Source organism: Eutrema salsugineum, unplaced genomic scaffold (genome assembly GCF_000478725.1).
Source record: "Eutrema salsugineum unplaced genomic scaffold, Eutsalg1_0 scaffold_2, whole genome shotgun sequence".
In the NCBI taxonomy this organism is placed as follows: domain Eukaryota; kingdom Viridiplantae; phylum Streptophyta; class Magnoliopsida; order Brassicales; family Brassicaceae; genus Eutrema; species Eutrema salsugineum.
The window spans coordinates 9811948-9829639 of NW_006256829.1; the positions used below are offsets into that span (position 1 = coordinate 9811948).

The window sequence follows — 17692 nt, forward strand, 5'->3', positions numbered from 1 at the left end:
GATGTGACTTCCGTTGCTGCTGCAGTGACCATGTTTATCACATTTCAGGAATTTCGTTATGTTTGTGGGTTCTTAATTAGAGCATGTACATTAGTGAACTCCTCTTAGGGGTTCACCAAAATAAAATATTATTAAATTTTGATTTTGAGATTGTAGAAGAACTTATGCTAATTTCTGGTTCTAGTGGTGAACCTCAAAATTAGGTTCATCAACAATAATAATAAAAAAAAAATATTTTAGAACAGGACTTGAGAAAAAGCTTTAATAGTTTTGATATTCTACAAACATGTAAGCAGCAAAACTTTGACATAAAACATCCAAGTGCAAAACTATTGTATTGAAAGCAAATGATATTTACCAAATGAAAGCAAACTATTCTATTCCAAGTGCAAAACATCGAATAGTAATCAAATGATATTACCAAATTGAAAGCAAAGCAATGTCTCAATCTATTACATTCAGGTAACACCAATCTAGTAACGATTACAAAAACAGAGAAACTGACCTTCTAGTGTGCCTATCTAAACTCTTTGAATTTGATATTTCTCATGTTTTCAAAAGAGAAAACATAGACAGAAGTATACTTCTCGACAGCCTCTTTGATTCCATTCACAATACACTTTTTGTGCTCTTCCTTTCTTCTTCGTCTTCGACAAAGTAACAACAGCAAAAACAAAAGTAGCCTAAGCAACGATTTGGGTATGAGCATTGATTCGATGATCGTGCTCCTCCTACATGAGTAATCGTACTTGAAGCCCCACCAAATAATGTAAACCCGATATGTCCAAAATGGAATTTCAATTCAAGCTCAAAATCAAGTTTTTAGCATGCCCAATAATGATTCAATCGAATTGGATTTTTGATGGGAAAAGTAAGTTCTAGCCATGGAAAGACCAGCTACATTACCGCGCTTCATCTCCGGTAACACATCCGCCGCTAAGCTAAACTCGAATCGCGACATTACCGACTGAATCGAGTCGCGACGAAGCGATAGTGAAGAGCGAGAGCAGAGGCACGTTCAGCTCACGGTTCTCTGCTTTCTACACCCTCACCGTCAAAATTTTCCGTCAGCTGGACGATGGAAAACTATTTCCGACGGTTGATTTGTCGTTGTCGACGAGATTCCGTGAAGTCGCCGGAGAAATCGCCTTCGACAAAAAGAAAAAAAGATTTCGGGTGAAGAAAAGAGAAATGCACGATGGAAAAATTTTTTTTTGTCTCAGCCACTTCATGATTTATCGACGAACCAGCGCACGACACGTGGCCGTGATACGATCTCCTCAGACTCGTCGCGGACGATACCGGATCATTAAAAAATGGCCCATTTTCTATTATTTTTAATTCGAATCTGCATATGATTTTGGGCCTGAATCTCCGCTGTACGTGCTCTTAGCACAACTCCTGATTTTTAGTTAAACAGTAAATGGTATCCTCCCACCATCATTAGTTACCATTCACAAATAGTTCATAAACTATCGAGGTGTTACAAATATATTTTCTAGATAAAATTAGAGTAATTGAACTAAATGTCAATAGAAACTATGAAAATTAACTTTTCAAAAAATTATACTGTTCACGTAAGTTGTTCACGATAAAAGGACAAACAAATCCTTATTTCAGATATATATTCATATCTCCTTCTCCTATGAGATGGGACCTAATACCAGTTGCGTGTGTCCGTTCGGCTGACAACACTATCCAAATTTAAAATTAAATTATTTTTAGATGGAAAAAAAGAGTTTAGGATTTTTTATTAAAACCACCATTGTTATCTGTTATCTCTCCAAAAAAACTCCTACAAATTTTGGTGTCGCCGGCAAACATAAATTGGTGCATGATATTGATTATGTTTTCCTTCAAAATCGCTTCCGAAATAGGATTACCTGACATATTTGCGTTTACATTAGTCATTAGCCGACCAACCAGGTTATCTACAAAAAAAATTATCAAGATACAATCTCAGCTGATAACATAATAACCAGAATGGATCTGCGGATAACTAACTATTTAAGATTTACAGTCACCTATACGCTGAATACTTTGGAAGATAACGTTATCAAGTGAATTAGGATCAATTTTTCCTGATAACAATACACAACATATCAGGTAACATAATTTATCAGATAACATATAGTGTTAACAGTTAAATCTGTTAACAAAAAACACCATGCTTTATTATTTTAAAGTAATAATTCCGTTCACCTCCTCTTTGGTACAAATTCCTCTGAGTAGCTGAGGATGTTGGCCTCACTAAATTATCTGTCAACATCTTTATTTTATCAGATGTATTTAGTTATATAATAACAACAAAAAACTCAAGACAACCATATTATCAGTACCTATTAGTGATGTATATTTCTCATAGGTACTTGTGCTAGGGTATAGCGCAATTTCCCCTTACATCATCTTTTCCTGATAACAATACGCAATATATCAGGTAATATATCAGGTAACATAATTTATTAAATAACTTATAGTGTTAACAGTTAAATATGTTAACCAGATAATAGCGCGTTTTATTATTTTAAAATAATAATTCTGTTCACCTTCTCTTAGGTACGAGTTCCTCTGAGCAGCTAAGGATATTGGCTCGATTAAGTTATCTGCCAACATCTTTTTAACCTTTTATAAATGGTTATGCAGACAACCAATGTTATCACCATTAATATAGAAGGTAAATATCTGGTTTTATTTTTTATGCTAATTGAGACCATTTTTTGTTGCAGATAACCCTTCAAGATATTACTGTTAATAATAAACAATCGAGATTATGAGGGTAGACGGTGCAGGATCTCTTCAAGATATTTATTGTATTTTAATATTTTATATCACCTCGGATGAAAGAGCATTAAATACTTCTGCAGAAACTTTCATGAATAGATGTAGGAGTATTTTTGGATACCACAAATTTAGTAAATTGTATTTACTTAGTTTATAAACTATGCTTTGCATTTCCTCAATTAATCTTTCATCTATTGATATGTAGTCGCTTAACTCATAAAATTAAGGATAATTACTTTTTGTTTCTAAATAAAATCTTCTATTTTTTTTCTTTTGCTGGCACATCTGCCCAAAACTTAAAATCCACCACACATATGCATCAAATTGTAAGTCGCCACTGCAAGAGTTCCGAGAAGAAAAACCTCGCCAAGACCAGTCCTTAAGATCATGAACGAAGTAAACTCAGCAGTCATAGAGCCCCAACCGAGTCCAATTCTATTACAAATATTTATAATAATAACATGTCGTCTTTAACCTCTCTATTTTCTCTTTTAAAATCAATATTTATTTTATAAATTCTCACACATATTAAAAAGAAAATTTTATTAGATTATAAATGCATCAATCTTTATTAAATAATTTTTCATAACTCTAAACCAATAGTAATTTAGAAAGTTCAATTAATGTTTATTAAAGTTAATTTCTCATCATTACTAGTAATAAAATGTGCATAGGAAATGTTTTTTTAATGAAAGAAATACCCCCTCTGTTTCACAATGTTTTATTTTCTAGGTTTTTATTCTGTTTCACAAAGTTTAATTTTCTAGAATTTTATTTATTTATTTTGTATAGATTAATGATAATAAATATATATTTTAAGAGATATTAATTGAGAGTGATGAATTATGATTGGTTTATAATCATAAAATTTGTTTTAATGAGAGAAAAATAATATATTTATATCTAAACATTAATGATTTTTTAATCTGTGTGAAAAAGTTAAAAAAATCAAATATTATGAAATAGAGAAACTAATATATTCTTCCTTGAATGATTTTGGTATATGACAACAGTGATCTACACTGTCTACTATAAAAATGTACTTTCTTATATGTCTTACTCTTTTACTGTTTTACCGATGAAATAATAATTATTTTTTTCTGACAGTTAGATTTTTTTGGTCGAATCCTGATTGTTAGATATCTTAGATTTTCCACACATATTAATTTCTCATAACTCTAAATCAATAGTAATTTAGAGAAATATGTTTTAGCAACTGATTACTATTAATAAAAAGTGCATAGAAAATGTGTTTTTTAACTGAAAAAATTATAACTAATAAATATAAATTTTATTTATTTCTTAATATGACAAGAGTTATTTACAGTTCTACATTGTCTACAATAAAAAAGTATCTTTCTATACTTTTATTCTCTTACCGATAACGTAATTATTACTTTCTCTGTTTCTCATTATATGATTTTAGAGTTTTCACCCATATTAAGAAACTATCTATAATTACAATAATATCATTGTTTTAATTACTTAATATTATAGTTTTCTTGTTAAATAATTAAAATAATAAGGATAAAATAATAATAAAACACAATAACTACATTTACGAAATATAAAACATTTAACTCTTAAAAACAACTTTTTTCTAAAACATACTCCATAACTTATAAGGGATATATTTATAATATGTCATTTACAGTTTAAAGTTTGAACATTTAGACATTTAATATATATTATGTTATTCAGTAGATTAATTGAACATTTTATACAATTAGTAAATTATCTTCCGAATTTAACCCAAAAAAAAAACAATTAGTTAAAATAGATGAATTTTACTAACTGTTATCCTAAATTCAATCTTCGTTATATTATTCTCCCATTCCGCTTTGTATTGCCACTATTCAAACTATTTATATTTTATAGTCATTTCTTTTTTTTAATATCTCGATTTCGTTAAAATGATTCATAAAAAAGTGTTGAGCACTAAAATCCAAAGTTTGAAAGAAGTTTTTTTTTGTTAAAGGATGTCTGAAAGAAGTTTCTAAGAAGACTACTAAATCGTTGTTTTTTACCTTGAATTCATTATCAACTTGGAGCATCTTTACTTGTAGTGTTTCACTCTTTTGAGTAAAATAATAAACAATATTTTACGAAGTCTTCTGATCCCCTTCTTCCCCTAAACAAATAAATGAATTCGTAAGTTCTGGGGAAAAGGAAAATAAAAATTTATAAACATCTAAAAATAGATACATTGAAGTCTTGAGAAAACCTTTTGTTTTGTTGATTGCTTCAGAAAATAACTTAGGAATACTCTACGGGTTTGGACAAATGTATTTTTTTCTAAAAGATCCTTTTGATACATATAATAAGATTCTGGATAATATCATGAGTAAATTGGAACTAACAGATTCCCTTAAATACTGTAGGTTAATTCTATAGCTTGCTTCAGATGACAAAAAAAAAACAGATAATTTCCTTAAAATAATAATAATAAAAAAGCAATCAAATCATTCAACCGTCAAAATAAAAATAAAAAGTATATATAATAAATACTTTCTTGAAAAAAACAAATAATAGCCAACGGTGACAAGTACCACTGGAACCCTAATCTGCATAGCTCACAGTCTAATTTGCTGCACAGTCTATCAATTTATTGCAATCAAACATCTTCTCCAATGTCATGTGATCTAAACAAGCTACAAATATTCAATTATTCTCAGCTCAAAGATAACTTCATCCGATCTGGATAACACTACCAAAACTATATGTTTGAGGAGCAAATCAGATTCTAAACTCTCATGTCACCAAAAACCATAGAGTTTACATTGGAGAACAGGTGTGTAATTTTAGATCGGCCATTAATGACTTTGGAGGTGGCTTTGCCTCTTCTGATTCTATTCTCATTACTAATTTAGAAGCTATAATCTATTAAATAAACCAAGAGAACCAGAATGGGTTGCTCCAGGATTCAAATTAGATATATGATATTTCCTATAAACACCTTTAAAAAAAAATCCTATAAATCAGACGACTACGGTCGGTTAATAGAAAAAATTGCGGTGGCTAATATCGTTTCATATCTCTGCAAAAATAGTATATTTCTTACTCGCATTTTTCAAAGGTATGATCGACTTTGAAAATGTTCTAAAAGCTATAAAATTTTGTTTTTATTAATGATATTCCTTGTTAAAGCCAAACAAAAATATTTAGAAAGATGTTTCAAGGAATACAAATAGTAAGTAGCTCTCTCTACCTTAAATATGTTACAATTTTTTAAAAAATATAGAAGGATCAGCTCGAAGACAACTACGTAGCTCTATCTTCCCTTAAACTTGTTATCAACTCAAGAACACAAAATTGTGGTTTTATAATAAAAAAGTATGAACAACCCAAAAAATGTATGTTATGAAAAATATGAGTCACAGAGGAATACACTTATACACTGGCAACTTTTAAAGAATATATGAGTACTGACTTTGAAATTAATCTAAAACTTGTACTTTCATCAATAATTATATTCTCGTTGTTCGATTCATGAACTATGTAGCTCTCTTTTCCTTACATTTGTTATCTCTATATTGTGGTATATAAAAAGATTATGATCACAAACCCAAAAAAGAAATGAACGTCGAAAGAGATGAGTCACAATGGAACCCACTCGCACCTTTTAATGTGTGATTGACTTTGAAAATGCTCTAATGTACTTGGTTAGAATTTCTCTCATCAATAAATACTTGGTTAGATTAAAGAATAAACCAAAATGCTAGAAGGAAAATTCTAGGAAGATCACTTTCTGTGTTTTCTTCTTTCAATTTGTTATCAACTCTAAAAGTAAAAAAAAAAAAAAGTGGCTTTATAATAAAAAATCGATGAACCAAATAAGAAAGATTAGAGGGTTGTGAGTTTTATGTATTCGCAATTTTTTAAAGTATGGTTGAATTTAATTTGCTCTAAAATTTGAAGAAACATTCTTTTTTCAATAGCCTATTTTATATATTGAGGAAAAAAACAAATAAATCAAAATATAGAAAAACCACTTAATAGTTAATAGCTCTTCATCAGCGTTAAAAATGTTTATTTGTAGTCGTTTTAGTTTTTAGGGAACCCTTGTAGTAACTATGTAGTAAACTGTAACAGATATTAATGTGTAATTCACAGTACTCTACGTCTAGACTCATGTAGTGAGAATTCTCGAACTAAGCAAATAGATATGCAATTTCTTGTTTTGTTTTTTTACTTAGATTACAATACTTTTTTATTTCAATGTTGAACACGGCATAAAATGTTTGTACAGGGCATAAAACTATCAAATATGAGATTGAGTAATTGCATTCCATAACAAAGATTTTGACCATAATTACGTAAATGACAAAGAACTGTTTGAACCACTAATACATTTTCATTAATAACTTCACACCCTTACACCTATCTTCCTCTTACGTATAACTAGCAATGATTACTCTAGAGATATCGTGTGTTTAGAGACAATCAATAGATATACTGACTATATCGGTAAATATACTAAAAGCTAAAAAGACGTGTGAGTACAAATTGCGATTGAGTTACATCGTTCGTAAGAATCATCCTAAATCATCGTTCGTAACTTACGAGATTGCATAAAGATCATACATAAGCTTAACTAAATATGATAACATCATCCTAAGATAAGTGGATGAGATGATAAGTGATGAAGGCAAGAAGTCGTAATCTTCATACCTTGTACGAATAATGTTTCTAAGTTTTTGAATTTTTTTGTCATTCACCTAATTTTACATCGATTATTGGTTAACTACATAATTCAATTAGGCTAAGTCTCTCTCTTTTTTTTTTTTTTTATAATATTCAAAACGTTGCGAATCGGTTTTGATTGCTGCTACTCATGATTTTATCTTCTATTTCATTTTTATAGGAATAAAATCTTGGTAACAAAAACTTACCTGTCTATACATTTTACTCATTTATAATTGATACTCAACCTTGAATAAAGAACTACAATTATCAATCGTAAGATAGAAAATAAAGTTTTCTTCAGATTTGTGAAAACGATAGTCAAGTTTTTCTATCATATGAAATTGACTAATCAAACGTAGTATTAGAGAAACACAGAATAGAGCAAAATCACTAAACTTCCTGAAAGAATGAAAAAAAGATAAACATATACGCATCACCAATTACGGTATCACTCAAAGATGTTACAGATCAGGAACTAAAGAACTTGGTCGTTGCCTTTGCTTCCTCAGAGATTACTCTGTTCTCTCATTGCTAACTTAGAAGCCGTAACCTGAAAATCAACAGAGAATCAGAACAAAATGTTTGCGGTGATTCGCCAATGATTCAGAGGAATCGAGAAAAAAAGAACCAAGACAAACCTGAATTGTCCATAGGGTTACCAGCAGGAGCTGCTGATTCAGGCTCCTTGATCTCCACAACCACACAATCAGACATCAAGAATGTCTTAGCCACAGATGAAGCATGCTCTAAGCAACATCTCACAACCTTCAGAACAAAAACTCGGTCAGCACGCGAAACAGAAGATTTCAGTCTGCCAAAAAAAAGAACAAGGAAATTTGCTCACTTTGGTTGGATCAATGATTCCTGCAGCCATTAGATCTTCGTATTTGCCAGTTGCAGCGTTGTAACCGTGTTTTGGGTCGTCGCTAGAGAGTACCTGTCAACCAAAAAAAAAGCCAATCACTTAGTTTCTATATCAAAGACTCAAACTTGCAATCTGTATAAGATGATCTTCATATTGTTTACCTTTTCGCTGACAACGCTACCATTAACACCAGCGTTCTTAGCGATTAACTTCAACGGGTAGCTCAATGCTTTCTTAACAATGTCAGCACCAACCTGAAGGTTAAGATGATCACAAAAACAAGTGTTATTAGCCAAAGAACTCTTATATGTATTTTCTTTTTCTACTGTGAAACTCTTCTGGACTAACCTTTTCTTCATCGTTTGCTAAACTCTCTTTAATGGCATCCACTTTCGATGCAAGTCTTAGCAGAGTGCATCCTCCTCCAACAACAATACCTTCTTCTACAGCCGCCTGGAACATAGTTCGAAGGTTTCAACGGTTTAAAATGTTAAAAACATTTTGACACTTCTTGCTTAGAGATGTTGTTACCTTTGTAGCATTAAGAGCATCTTCAACTCTCAATTTCTTTTCCTTAAGCTCTGTCTCAGTTTGTGCTCCAACCTATAGAATGGATTATTATTATTACTACCTATTATCACATGCTTTGCATCAATGTGATTTACTTCTTATTATCTCACCTGAATTACAGCAACACCGCCTGATAATTTAGCGATCCTCTCATTAAGCTTTTCCTTCTCATAGTCTTGTTCAGCAGCCTACACGAATCCCGAAAACTTCTCATAGCCGCAAGATAAACCAATTTATTGGGAAATTACATTGTTTTTCTTAGATGTACCTCAATAAGGTTCTTGATCTGTTCAACTCTCTTCTTCACAACTTCTTCAGTACTTCCGTCACCAACGATTGTTGTAGTGTCTTTTGTGAGAACCACTTTACCAGCATTACCCAAAACTTCTGGTCCAACTTTCTCCAGCTGAAGTCCAACTTCTTCCCTAATTACAGTAGCTACAAAGAGCAAAACAAACGCCCCAACTTTAGAACTAAACACATAAAGAAACTGTAATAGAAAAGAACATTTAATATTCTGGTCTCACCTCCTGTAAGAGCAGCAATGTCATCAAGATACTGGCTTTTCCTCTCTCCAAATCCAGGAGCCTTCAAAGCAGCAACTTTTATAGTACCACGAAGCTTGTTAACAACAAGAGTCGCTAATGGCTCTTGCTCGATATCTTCAGCAATGATCAAAAGCGGGTATCCACCTTTAATCGCATCTTCTAGAATGTTGATAATGTCTCTAGCATTTGTTATTTTCTTATCAACAAGAAACAACTGCAAAAACAAGAAGAGACCAAAAAAAGTTTCAAAATCAGGCGGTTTTTTTGAACAGCTGATAGGATTTAACTAGTAATAAGTACCTTGCAGTTCTCGTATTCTGCACACATTTTCTCACTGTCGGTGACAAAGTAAGGAGATATATAGCCACGATCAAATTGCATTCCTTCAACAACGTAAAGGCTATTCTCAGCGCTTTTTCCTTCCTCGAGAGTGACAACGCCTTTACGCCCAACTTTTGCCATTGCTTCCGCAATCATATTGCCTACTTCGTAATTGTTTCCTGCACTAACCGCTGCAACATCTGCAAGTTCACTATCTTCGACCTGCAATTACAAAAAAAAAAAAAAGAACAATCCTTTAAAACACAATGAACAGAGAGTCATGACCAAAAGAATCTGTTAAAATATAAAAAAGTACCTCCTTTGACATTTTCTTCAACTCGGCAACAAGAGCCTTGGTGGTTTTCTCAATTCCTCTGGTAATCAAAACCGGGTTTGCACCAGCAGCCACCACCTGCATATTTCAATTCACACATCACATTTCAACCAAACAATGATCTGTTCAATTCACAAAGATTGGTTGGGGACTTCAAATTACAAACCTTTACACCTTCAGCGATGAGACCTTGCGCAAGAACAACCGATGTGGTTGTTCCATCACCGGCTAAGTCATTGGTCTTGGAGGCAGCTTGTCTCACTAGCTTAGCACCAATGTTCTCAACTGGATCCTCAAGCTCAACCTAACCAAAGAAAAGCAAAATCTTCAAATCTACAAAAGCAAAGATAAAAGAGCAAAGGCTACTACAATAAGGCAACAACATTACCTCTCTAGCGACTGTTACACCGTCGTTAACGATTCTCGGAGAACCGTATTTGCTTTCAAGAACAACATTTCTACCTTTAGGACCTAGAGTAACACCAACTAGATCCGCAAGTTTATTCACACCAGCCTACACGACGAAATGATTCAATATGGAATCAGGAACCAATACAAAAAGGTGGAATCGAACAAAACTTATCATTTGACTCACTTGAAGCTTCTTAATCGCAGTCCCGTCCTTGTTGAAATGCAATTGCTTAGCCGCATAGATTCTGGGGAACCTTGCTTTCCTCTGCGCAATACTCTGACTCTTTCCAAAAGAGTTTGATGAGATCGAAACAAGAGATGATAAACGGTTCGAAGGAGGAGCCAAGGATGAGCCCATTGAAGACGCTGCGCTAAAGGTTGAAGCCATGACGATTCACTCTTCTGCAAAAAACAATAACACAAACACATCAAAAATCATAACTTTTGCTGATTCAGTGATCTAAGAAACCCTACAGACCCGAATCAAATCAGAGGACTATTGAACTTTGTAATCATCGAAGAGCAAATCAAAAAGGGTATCTGAAAGCAAACAACTTTTCCACCTACCTACACTCGAACAAATAAAAACTCGAAAATCGAAAGATGATTGAAACTTACCACTCTTACCGAGAAGCGATCAAGAGAGAGAGAGGGTTTTAGCAAATGAGGGGTTTTCTCGTGAAGAATTCGATTTTATGTGACTGGAAAGTTGTGATTTTTAATTATTCGATACGAGTGCAGAGTACAAACGATCAAAGTGTATAGTTCTAGGATCGCGTCTCCAAGGTTTCTGGTTGAATATGAGCCGTTGGATTTGGAAGTCTTCAGAACTTAAAACCCTAAACCCATCAACTCTACTCTACACACTACACGTACGAGCGAGCTACTTGTAATATAATACTATGGACAAACACTTCTTTTATTAATCATTGTTGACACTTTTTAAATCATTATAGACACTGTTTTTGTTCTCTAAGATTCAACACATAATATTGTCGTCACATGTTCCAAACCAAATGGAATAGTTAGTAAAGAAGCAATGCAAAAACTGTCTCCTTCTCTTTCTGATTGAAATTCCTTCAGAATGTTATGTTCAAAAAAAAAAAAAACTTTCAGAATGTTAACCGGTTTATTAAAGATCGGCTGCTTTTTTTACATGTAGGCTAAAGCTCGTCATAGACACGATCAAAGCTGCCATCGATATGCAAAAGCTCCTCGTTCACAATGCGGAAGTAAGTCCAAACATAATCCACTTGTTTTCTTAATTTATTCCCCTGGTCACACGTTGGACACGAAAAACAACCCTTTTTTGTCGTCGGTTTTAATTTGCGTACAATCTTTAAATCTAGCGCACTGGTATAAAGAAAAATGTGTTATGAATGGTTAACGAATCCAAAATTTGAGGGTTTGAAAATTGTATTAGAACATAATAAACTTTAAAGTTAAGAGTTTAAGGATTGGGTTGAAGATGTTCTTAGTAAAAAAGCTGTGCAATAACAGTCTCTTATGTTAAAACAAAGAAACACAGGCCCATTATAATGGACTAAAATCCTATGTTCTCTCTCCATCTCGGTGTACGCATGATGGACACGGCAGAAGACAGTCAAGACACGACATACAAAACCAGTAAGTCAAACTTTAATATTTATGTAATATATTATATTAAAAAGAATTTTACTAATCAAAAACATAATATAAGCAAAACATAAGCAAAATATCAATCAATATAAAGAAAAACTAAAAGAAAAAAAAATTATCATGTTCAAATACTTTTAAATAACTAAATTATATGTAATATATATATTTATATTTTGACTCTGATAACTTTTTTTTTCTAAATCCACCAATGTCACTAATGAAATGAAGAACTTTTGCAGCTTCGTACGAGTTATATAGAGCGGTCGGGAAAGGATCCGTACGAGTTAGTCACCTTGCACGTTGTGTTTCCGGACTTACACTGACCGGATCATCCGGTGGAGTTGAGGAAGCGACTGTGAAAAAACAAAAGATCAAACTTAGCCAAATTGCCATTTTGTTACAAACTTTTTTAATACTAATTGCAAGGAAAATGTTTTGCAATCGCTTCATTTTTATCTTACTTATAGCACGAATAATATCATCATATGGTATTATTAAATAGATATTACGAGCCACCTGTAACTTGAGCTTTTGTGATATAATATTATATGACATCACATGATCTGAATATCTACAAAAGACGCGACCGTGAAAAAACAAAAAATCAAACTTAGCCAAATGCCATTTTGTTACAAACTTTTTTAATACTCATTGCAAAGGAAAAATTTTGGCATCGTTTCATTTATATCTTATTTATAGCACGAATAATATCATCACATGGGATTATTTAATAGATATTAAGAGCCATTCAATGTTTGTAAATCCGATGGTCAACGGATCACCGGATCAACTTCAAGTGAATAAATTAATAGTTATATATATATATATTGAAAATATAGTAAAAAAGTTAATAATATGATAATTATTTAGCACAAGTACATAAAACATAAATTAGCACTAAAAATGTAAACATAAACAAGCCTGAAGATTAATAGTCTAATAGGTATAGAGATGTCTAATATGAATAACGATAATCATAAATCTGACATGAATAACGATAATCATAAAGTTAATCCAAAGTAAAAAAAAAAATTACTGATAACGAAAGTGAACTAATAAATATATCATGCCAAAAAACATATTATCTCCATCACCATTCTATTCGGTTTCTATTGGAGATATAGTGAAATCTTCATTAAAATATAAATAATCACAAATAACATAGTTTAGTCAATATTATATATAACTAAAAAAATTAAAATTCTTAATCTCAGAAAATCACAAACAAACCTTCTATTTGATATAAGGTCTTTTATATCAAAATTTGAAAGTTTTTTTAAAAATATTTTTTAAACCACCACCATCATTTCAATCACTAGCTGGGTCGTAGATTTATCAGTATTTTTACTGGATTTTAATAAATTTTTATGTAGCGGATATTAACACTAAATTCAAACCAAATTCAACGACAGATCATCGGATATAGCAGTCCGACCACAGATCTGAGTCGGGTTTAAAAACATTGGAGCCCCCCGTAACTTGAGCTTTTGTGGTATAATCACATGATTTGAATAAAATTCTAGGAAAAAGAAACCAATTAAAACATTAAATGAGATTGAGAAGCCTTACGTGGAAATTGGACCTATCTATATTATTGGGGCTTTTGTGGTAATTACATCACATAGTTACTCTTCTGAAAACGATATAATGAGATTCGACTTACCATAAACATGTCACCTAAGACCTTAAACAAAAGACGAAAGAAATTGTTGAACTTAGGGGGAGACTTTTGTAGACCTCTAATACTCGGGTTTTTATGAGTGAAATAAATGCCACATGGTTTCTCGTTTGGCTACCATATTCTGAAATAGAAATTTGCCATATAAACATCTCAGCGATCACCCATTGACATTGTACAATGAAAAATAAACGAATTATATTAGACGGAAACTCCATCGACCACCCACTCCCAAAAATGGTCCTTTACCTGGTCTAGTCAAGTAAGTCTATTAAGCAATAAGCGACGAATTTACGGCCCATCAATTGTTGGGCCTCTGAAGCCTAAGAATTAAGAGACCGATAAAGCCTCCTGATACCAACATGCTAATGACTAATGTTCTTTATACCTGTGGCTGAAAAGAACACACAAAGTAGGACTTGATTTGTACTATCTCAATAGAAGGAGAAAGTTCATAAACCTTTGTATATATCTCTCTCTTAACCTTGTATTTAGTCAAAATACACACAACACAATGTAGTTTTCAGATTGTATATCAAGAAAAAGAAAGAAAAAAAAAAACAAAAGAAACCAAGTGATCAATTGCACTGTTAATAATCTTCATCTTCAGTAACTTTCTTCACCTCCTCAACCTTCTTCAACTCTTCAACTTTCTTCAACCCATTCTTAGGCATTTCGTCGATGATGGTAATTACAGCTTTCTGAACAGTTGGGACGAGCAAAGCCTCCTCTTCGGTGGCCTGAAGAGGCTCCAAAGAATCTACAATGTCCCGCATTAGAGGCCGAGCCTTTGGGTTCCGGTTAAGGCAATGGTAGGCTAACATTGCAGCCTTTTGAACCGATTTAACCGGATATTCACAGTTCATCCTCGGGTCTACAATGTTCAAGACTTTCTTCTTCTCTTTCAGCAATGGAAGAGCCCAATCTATGAGGTTCTGCTCACGCGTAGGCCTTGATTTGTCTAATGATTTTCTTCCTGTGAGAAGCTCTAACAGTACTACACCGAAGCTGTACACATCACTCCCAGGCGTCAAATGGCCTGTCACCAAGAACATTACCGCATATTTTATTAAAAAGATTGCAGTGATAACTCTTTCTTGGCTTAAAAAGCTAAACAAAGTGTTGTTTTTTAAGACTTTTGTGGCTAAAAGTTTCAAACTTTGAGAAGATTAGATATCACAGGACTAAGATGGTATATAAATCTAAGAAGATTGCATAATACATTGTAGAAACTTGCCTGTCATGATGTATTCGGGAGCTGCATAGCCATAAGTTCCCATTATACGAGTGGAAACGTGCGATTTATCTCCTACAGGACCATCTTTAGCGAGTCCAAAGTCAGATAGTTTGGCATTGTATTCCTGTTACAACACTAATATGAAACCTCCACAGTTGTAATCGTTCAAACAAGAGAAGAACTTGATATGTAATGCTTACAAACCATGTCTAGAAGAATGTTGGAGGTTTTGAAATCGCGATAAATGACTGGTTTCTTTGCTTCGTGAAGAAAGGCGAGTCCTTTTGCTGCTCCAAAAGCAATCTTCATTCTAATTGCCCATGAAAGAGGAAGCAACACTCCTACCAAAGGGATACACATAACTAAGAGATCCTTATCTATTCAAAACAAGAATAAGACAAATGAGTGCAAGAACTTTAAAACTCACTTGAGAACAGATTATTTTCGACGCTACCACGAGCCATGTACTCATAGATTAGCACCCGGTGATTATCCTCACAGCAATATCCGATCAGTTTCACCAAATTCGGATGCGAAAGCTGCCCCAAGAATATCACCTCTGCCTACAAAACATGGAAGAAGCTAGATAAGAATCTCAGTCCATTCAAGCCTTGATTTTTTGTCTCATAAAACTCTGCTGCAAACTAAGGACTCAACATGATCTCAAACAGTTACATTTTATAGCTTCATCAAGACAAGTGTGTTTAGTCAACTGCAAAGACTCATGGTTGAGGGTGAAACGTGGAAGACAAGCAAAAGAAAGGGAGACTAACCAGCCATTCTCTGTGACCCTGATAGCTATTGTCGCCGTCGTGAACTTTAACTGCTACAGGAAGTGGTTGAGGAACTTCTTGATCACCCAAATCCTCTTTTATAAAACCTTTGTAGACACTTCCGAATCCTCCACCACCGAGAACTCTGTCTTGTCTGAAGTTACTTGTAATGTTCTTGAGCTCATCGTATGTGAAAGCTATCAAAGGATTCGCTGCAGAGTCACGTCTTAGATCTTCTACTTCTTTTGGGTTCGATGGCAGCTTTTGAACTTCTTTAACATACGTCTCTTCTTCTGTTGGACTCTGTTCTTTAGGTGATTCTGTAAGAAAACAAAAAAAAGATCCCAAAGTTTTGATATTTTGTGGATAGAATTGAAGATTCTACTTGACAGATATGTGAAAATGTTGTGGAATTGATTGTTTTTAGAAATATTATTCTAAATGGTCTAAAGTCCAACAGCATTGAATATATATATTTTAAAAATGTGACTTTTGCAGGGACCAATCTAGAAGAAAACAAAAGCATAGACCATACAGAACAAGAAGGGAGAGAGAGAGAGAGAGAGAGAGAGAGAGAGAGAGAGAGAGAGGGAGAGAGAGAGAGAGAGAGATGAAATGGAAGAAGACCATAGAACAAAGAAAACAGCAGATTATAATCGCTTAGTCAAAATTCTACACAAATGAGTCCAAGCTTATAGAATATAGAGAAACGAATTTGGCTTATCCGAATAAAATTCCTTAACTTAAAACAAAACTAAAAAACTAATTGAACAAAAACTAACTTTACAACCAAAAAAGGGAATATAAACAGAGCATAATCAGATTGAATCAGGAAAGTAAAAAGAATAGTCCATTGAATAATTTTGTAAGTAACCGACAGATATTTCATTGTTTGCGCATGTTTTTTCGGATAAAACCCATAAGTAAACTCTCGTAATTTCAGGCGAAAAATAATCAAAAATTTCCATAACAATAACGGAAATTCCAGAGAGAAAAAACACCAAATGAAGAAAGAAGAAGAGATAAAAACGAACCTGATTTAGCGTTTGCAGAAACTTTGTGATTAAAGGGCTCAAGTCTACACAAACAGTTACCCATTAATACCAAACAACACACACGCCAAAAAAAAAAGAAGACGAAGAATAAGAAAATTACTATATTTATTAAGAAATGAATAATAAAAAAAAACCCCAACTCTACTATCTCTTGTAAGTTACAAATTCATGCCCATAAAGAAAAGCATAGCGCTCAATTTCTGTTCTTAGAATTTCTCTTCCTCTGGGTTTCTTTCTTTCTATCTCCCTTTTCTCTTTTTCGAAGAACCAAAAGGTAAAGAGATGATGGAAAGATAGACACACCAAGAAAATGTTTCTTCTTTTAGAGAGAGAGAGAGAGAGATTCTTCGAGGCAATGATGGGTAAAGAGCTATGAGGTGGAAGAGAAAGAGGTCTTTGGCTATGGCGGAGATGGGCCCTACTTCTCTTTCTCTTTTTTCCACTGACAAATCAAAACAGAAAGTCAGGAAAGAAAAAACAGATCAGTCCACTTCAATCTGATATGTTCTGGTCTGGTCTGGTCCGGTCTGGTTTTACTTCTCTTTGGTTTACTTTCTGCTATACCGAATTTTAAATTCTTCAAAGTTATTAAATGCTCAACTCATAATTAAACTTTTTCTAACCATTCGCTATTTGGATTTTGATTTTTGGATTAACATCAATATTGCACCAGGAAAAATCAAATCCAAACTAAACCAAGAATTTGGTTTCTGGTTTTACTTTATTTGATTTGCGGAATGTTTTGTTGTTTGTTTAATAGTGCGCATGTATGATGCGCATTTCCAGTCCACAATT

At 33.1% G+C, this 17692-nt stretch overlaps 2 protein-coding genes across 2 annotated transcripts; both read right to left on the minus strand.

Moving 5' to 3' along the window:
* Window positions 1-7746: 7746 nt before the first annotated feature.
* LOC18018975 (chaperonin 60 subunit beta 3, chloroplastic) lies at window positions 7747-11254 on the minus strand. Its single transcript, XM_006401251.2, has 15 exons — window positions 11135-11254; window positions 10701-10918; window positions 10494-10619; window positions 10272-10409; window positions 10088-10183; window positions 9751-9993; window positions 9430-9664; window positions 9171-9340; window positions 9013-9090; window positions 8864-8935; window positions 8681-8785; window positions 8494-8586; window positions 8312-8404; window positions 8106-8232; window positions 7747-8017 (listed from the first exon to the last, which is right to left on the minus strand). The coding sequence occupies exons 2-15, from the start codon at window positions 10902-10904 to the stop codon at window positions 8004-8006; spliced, it is 1794 nt and encodes a 597-aa protein (XP_006401314.1). The 5' UTR covers window positions 10905-10918; window positions 11135-11254; the 3' UTR covers window positions 7747-8003.
* A 3040-nt stretch (window positions 11255-14294) lies between these two features.
* LOC18018976 (probable serine/threonine-protein kinase PBL16) lies at window positions 14295-17243 on the minus strand. Its single transcript, XM_006401252.2, has 6 exons — window positions 16877-17243; window positions 15843-16162; window positions 15497-15632; window positions 15274-15410; window positions 15070-15193; window positions 14295-14871 (listed from the first exon to the last, which is right to left on the minus strand). Exons 1-6 carry the CDS (start codon window positions 16938-16940, stop codon window positions 14423-14425), a joined length of 1230 nt encoding a protein of 409 aa, XP_006401315.2. The 5' UTR covers window positions 16941-17243; the 3' UTR covers window positions 14295-14422.
* Between the last annotated feature and the right edge of the window lie 449 nt (window positions 17244-17692).

Excerpts from the sequence above, each read along its gene's own strand:
- LOC18018975 (XM_006401251.2), bottom strand. The coding sequence starts at position 10,904 with ATGGCTTCAACCTTTAGCGCAGCGTCTTCAATGGGCTCATCCTTGGCT. Across the intron at positions 8,587-8,680 it reads TAGCAAACGATGAAGAAAAG|GTTGGTGCTGACATTGTTAA; the intron begins GTTAGTCCAGAA and ends CTTAACCTTCAG. Across the intron at positions 8,233-8,311 it reads GAATCATTGATCCAACCAAA|GTTGTGAGATGTTGCTTAGA; the intron begins GTGAGCAAATTT and ends TTTGTTCTGAAG.
- LOC18018976 (XM_006401252.2), bottom strand. The coding sequence starts at position 16,940 with ATGGGTAACTGTTTGTGTAGACTTGAGCCCTTTAATCACAAAGTTTCT. Across the intron at positions 16,163-16,876 it reads TTCTGCAAACGCTAAATCAG|AATCACCTAAAGAACAGAGT; the intron begins GTTCGTTTTTAT and ends GTTTTCTTACAG. Across the intron at positions 15,633-15,842 it reads AGGGTCACAGAGAATGGCTG|GCAGAGGTGATATTCTTGGG; the intron begins GTTAGTCTCCCT and ends CATGTTTTGTAG.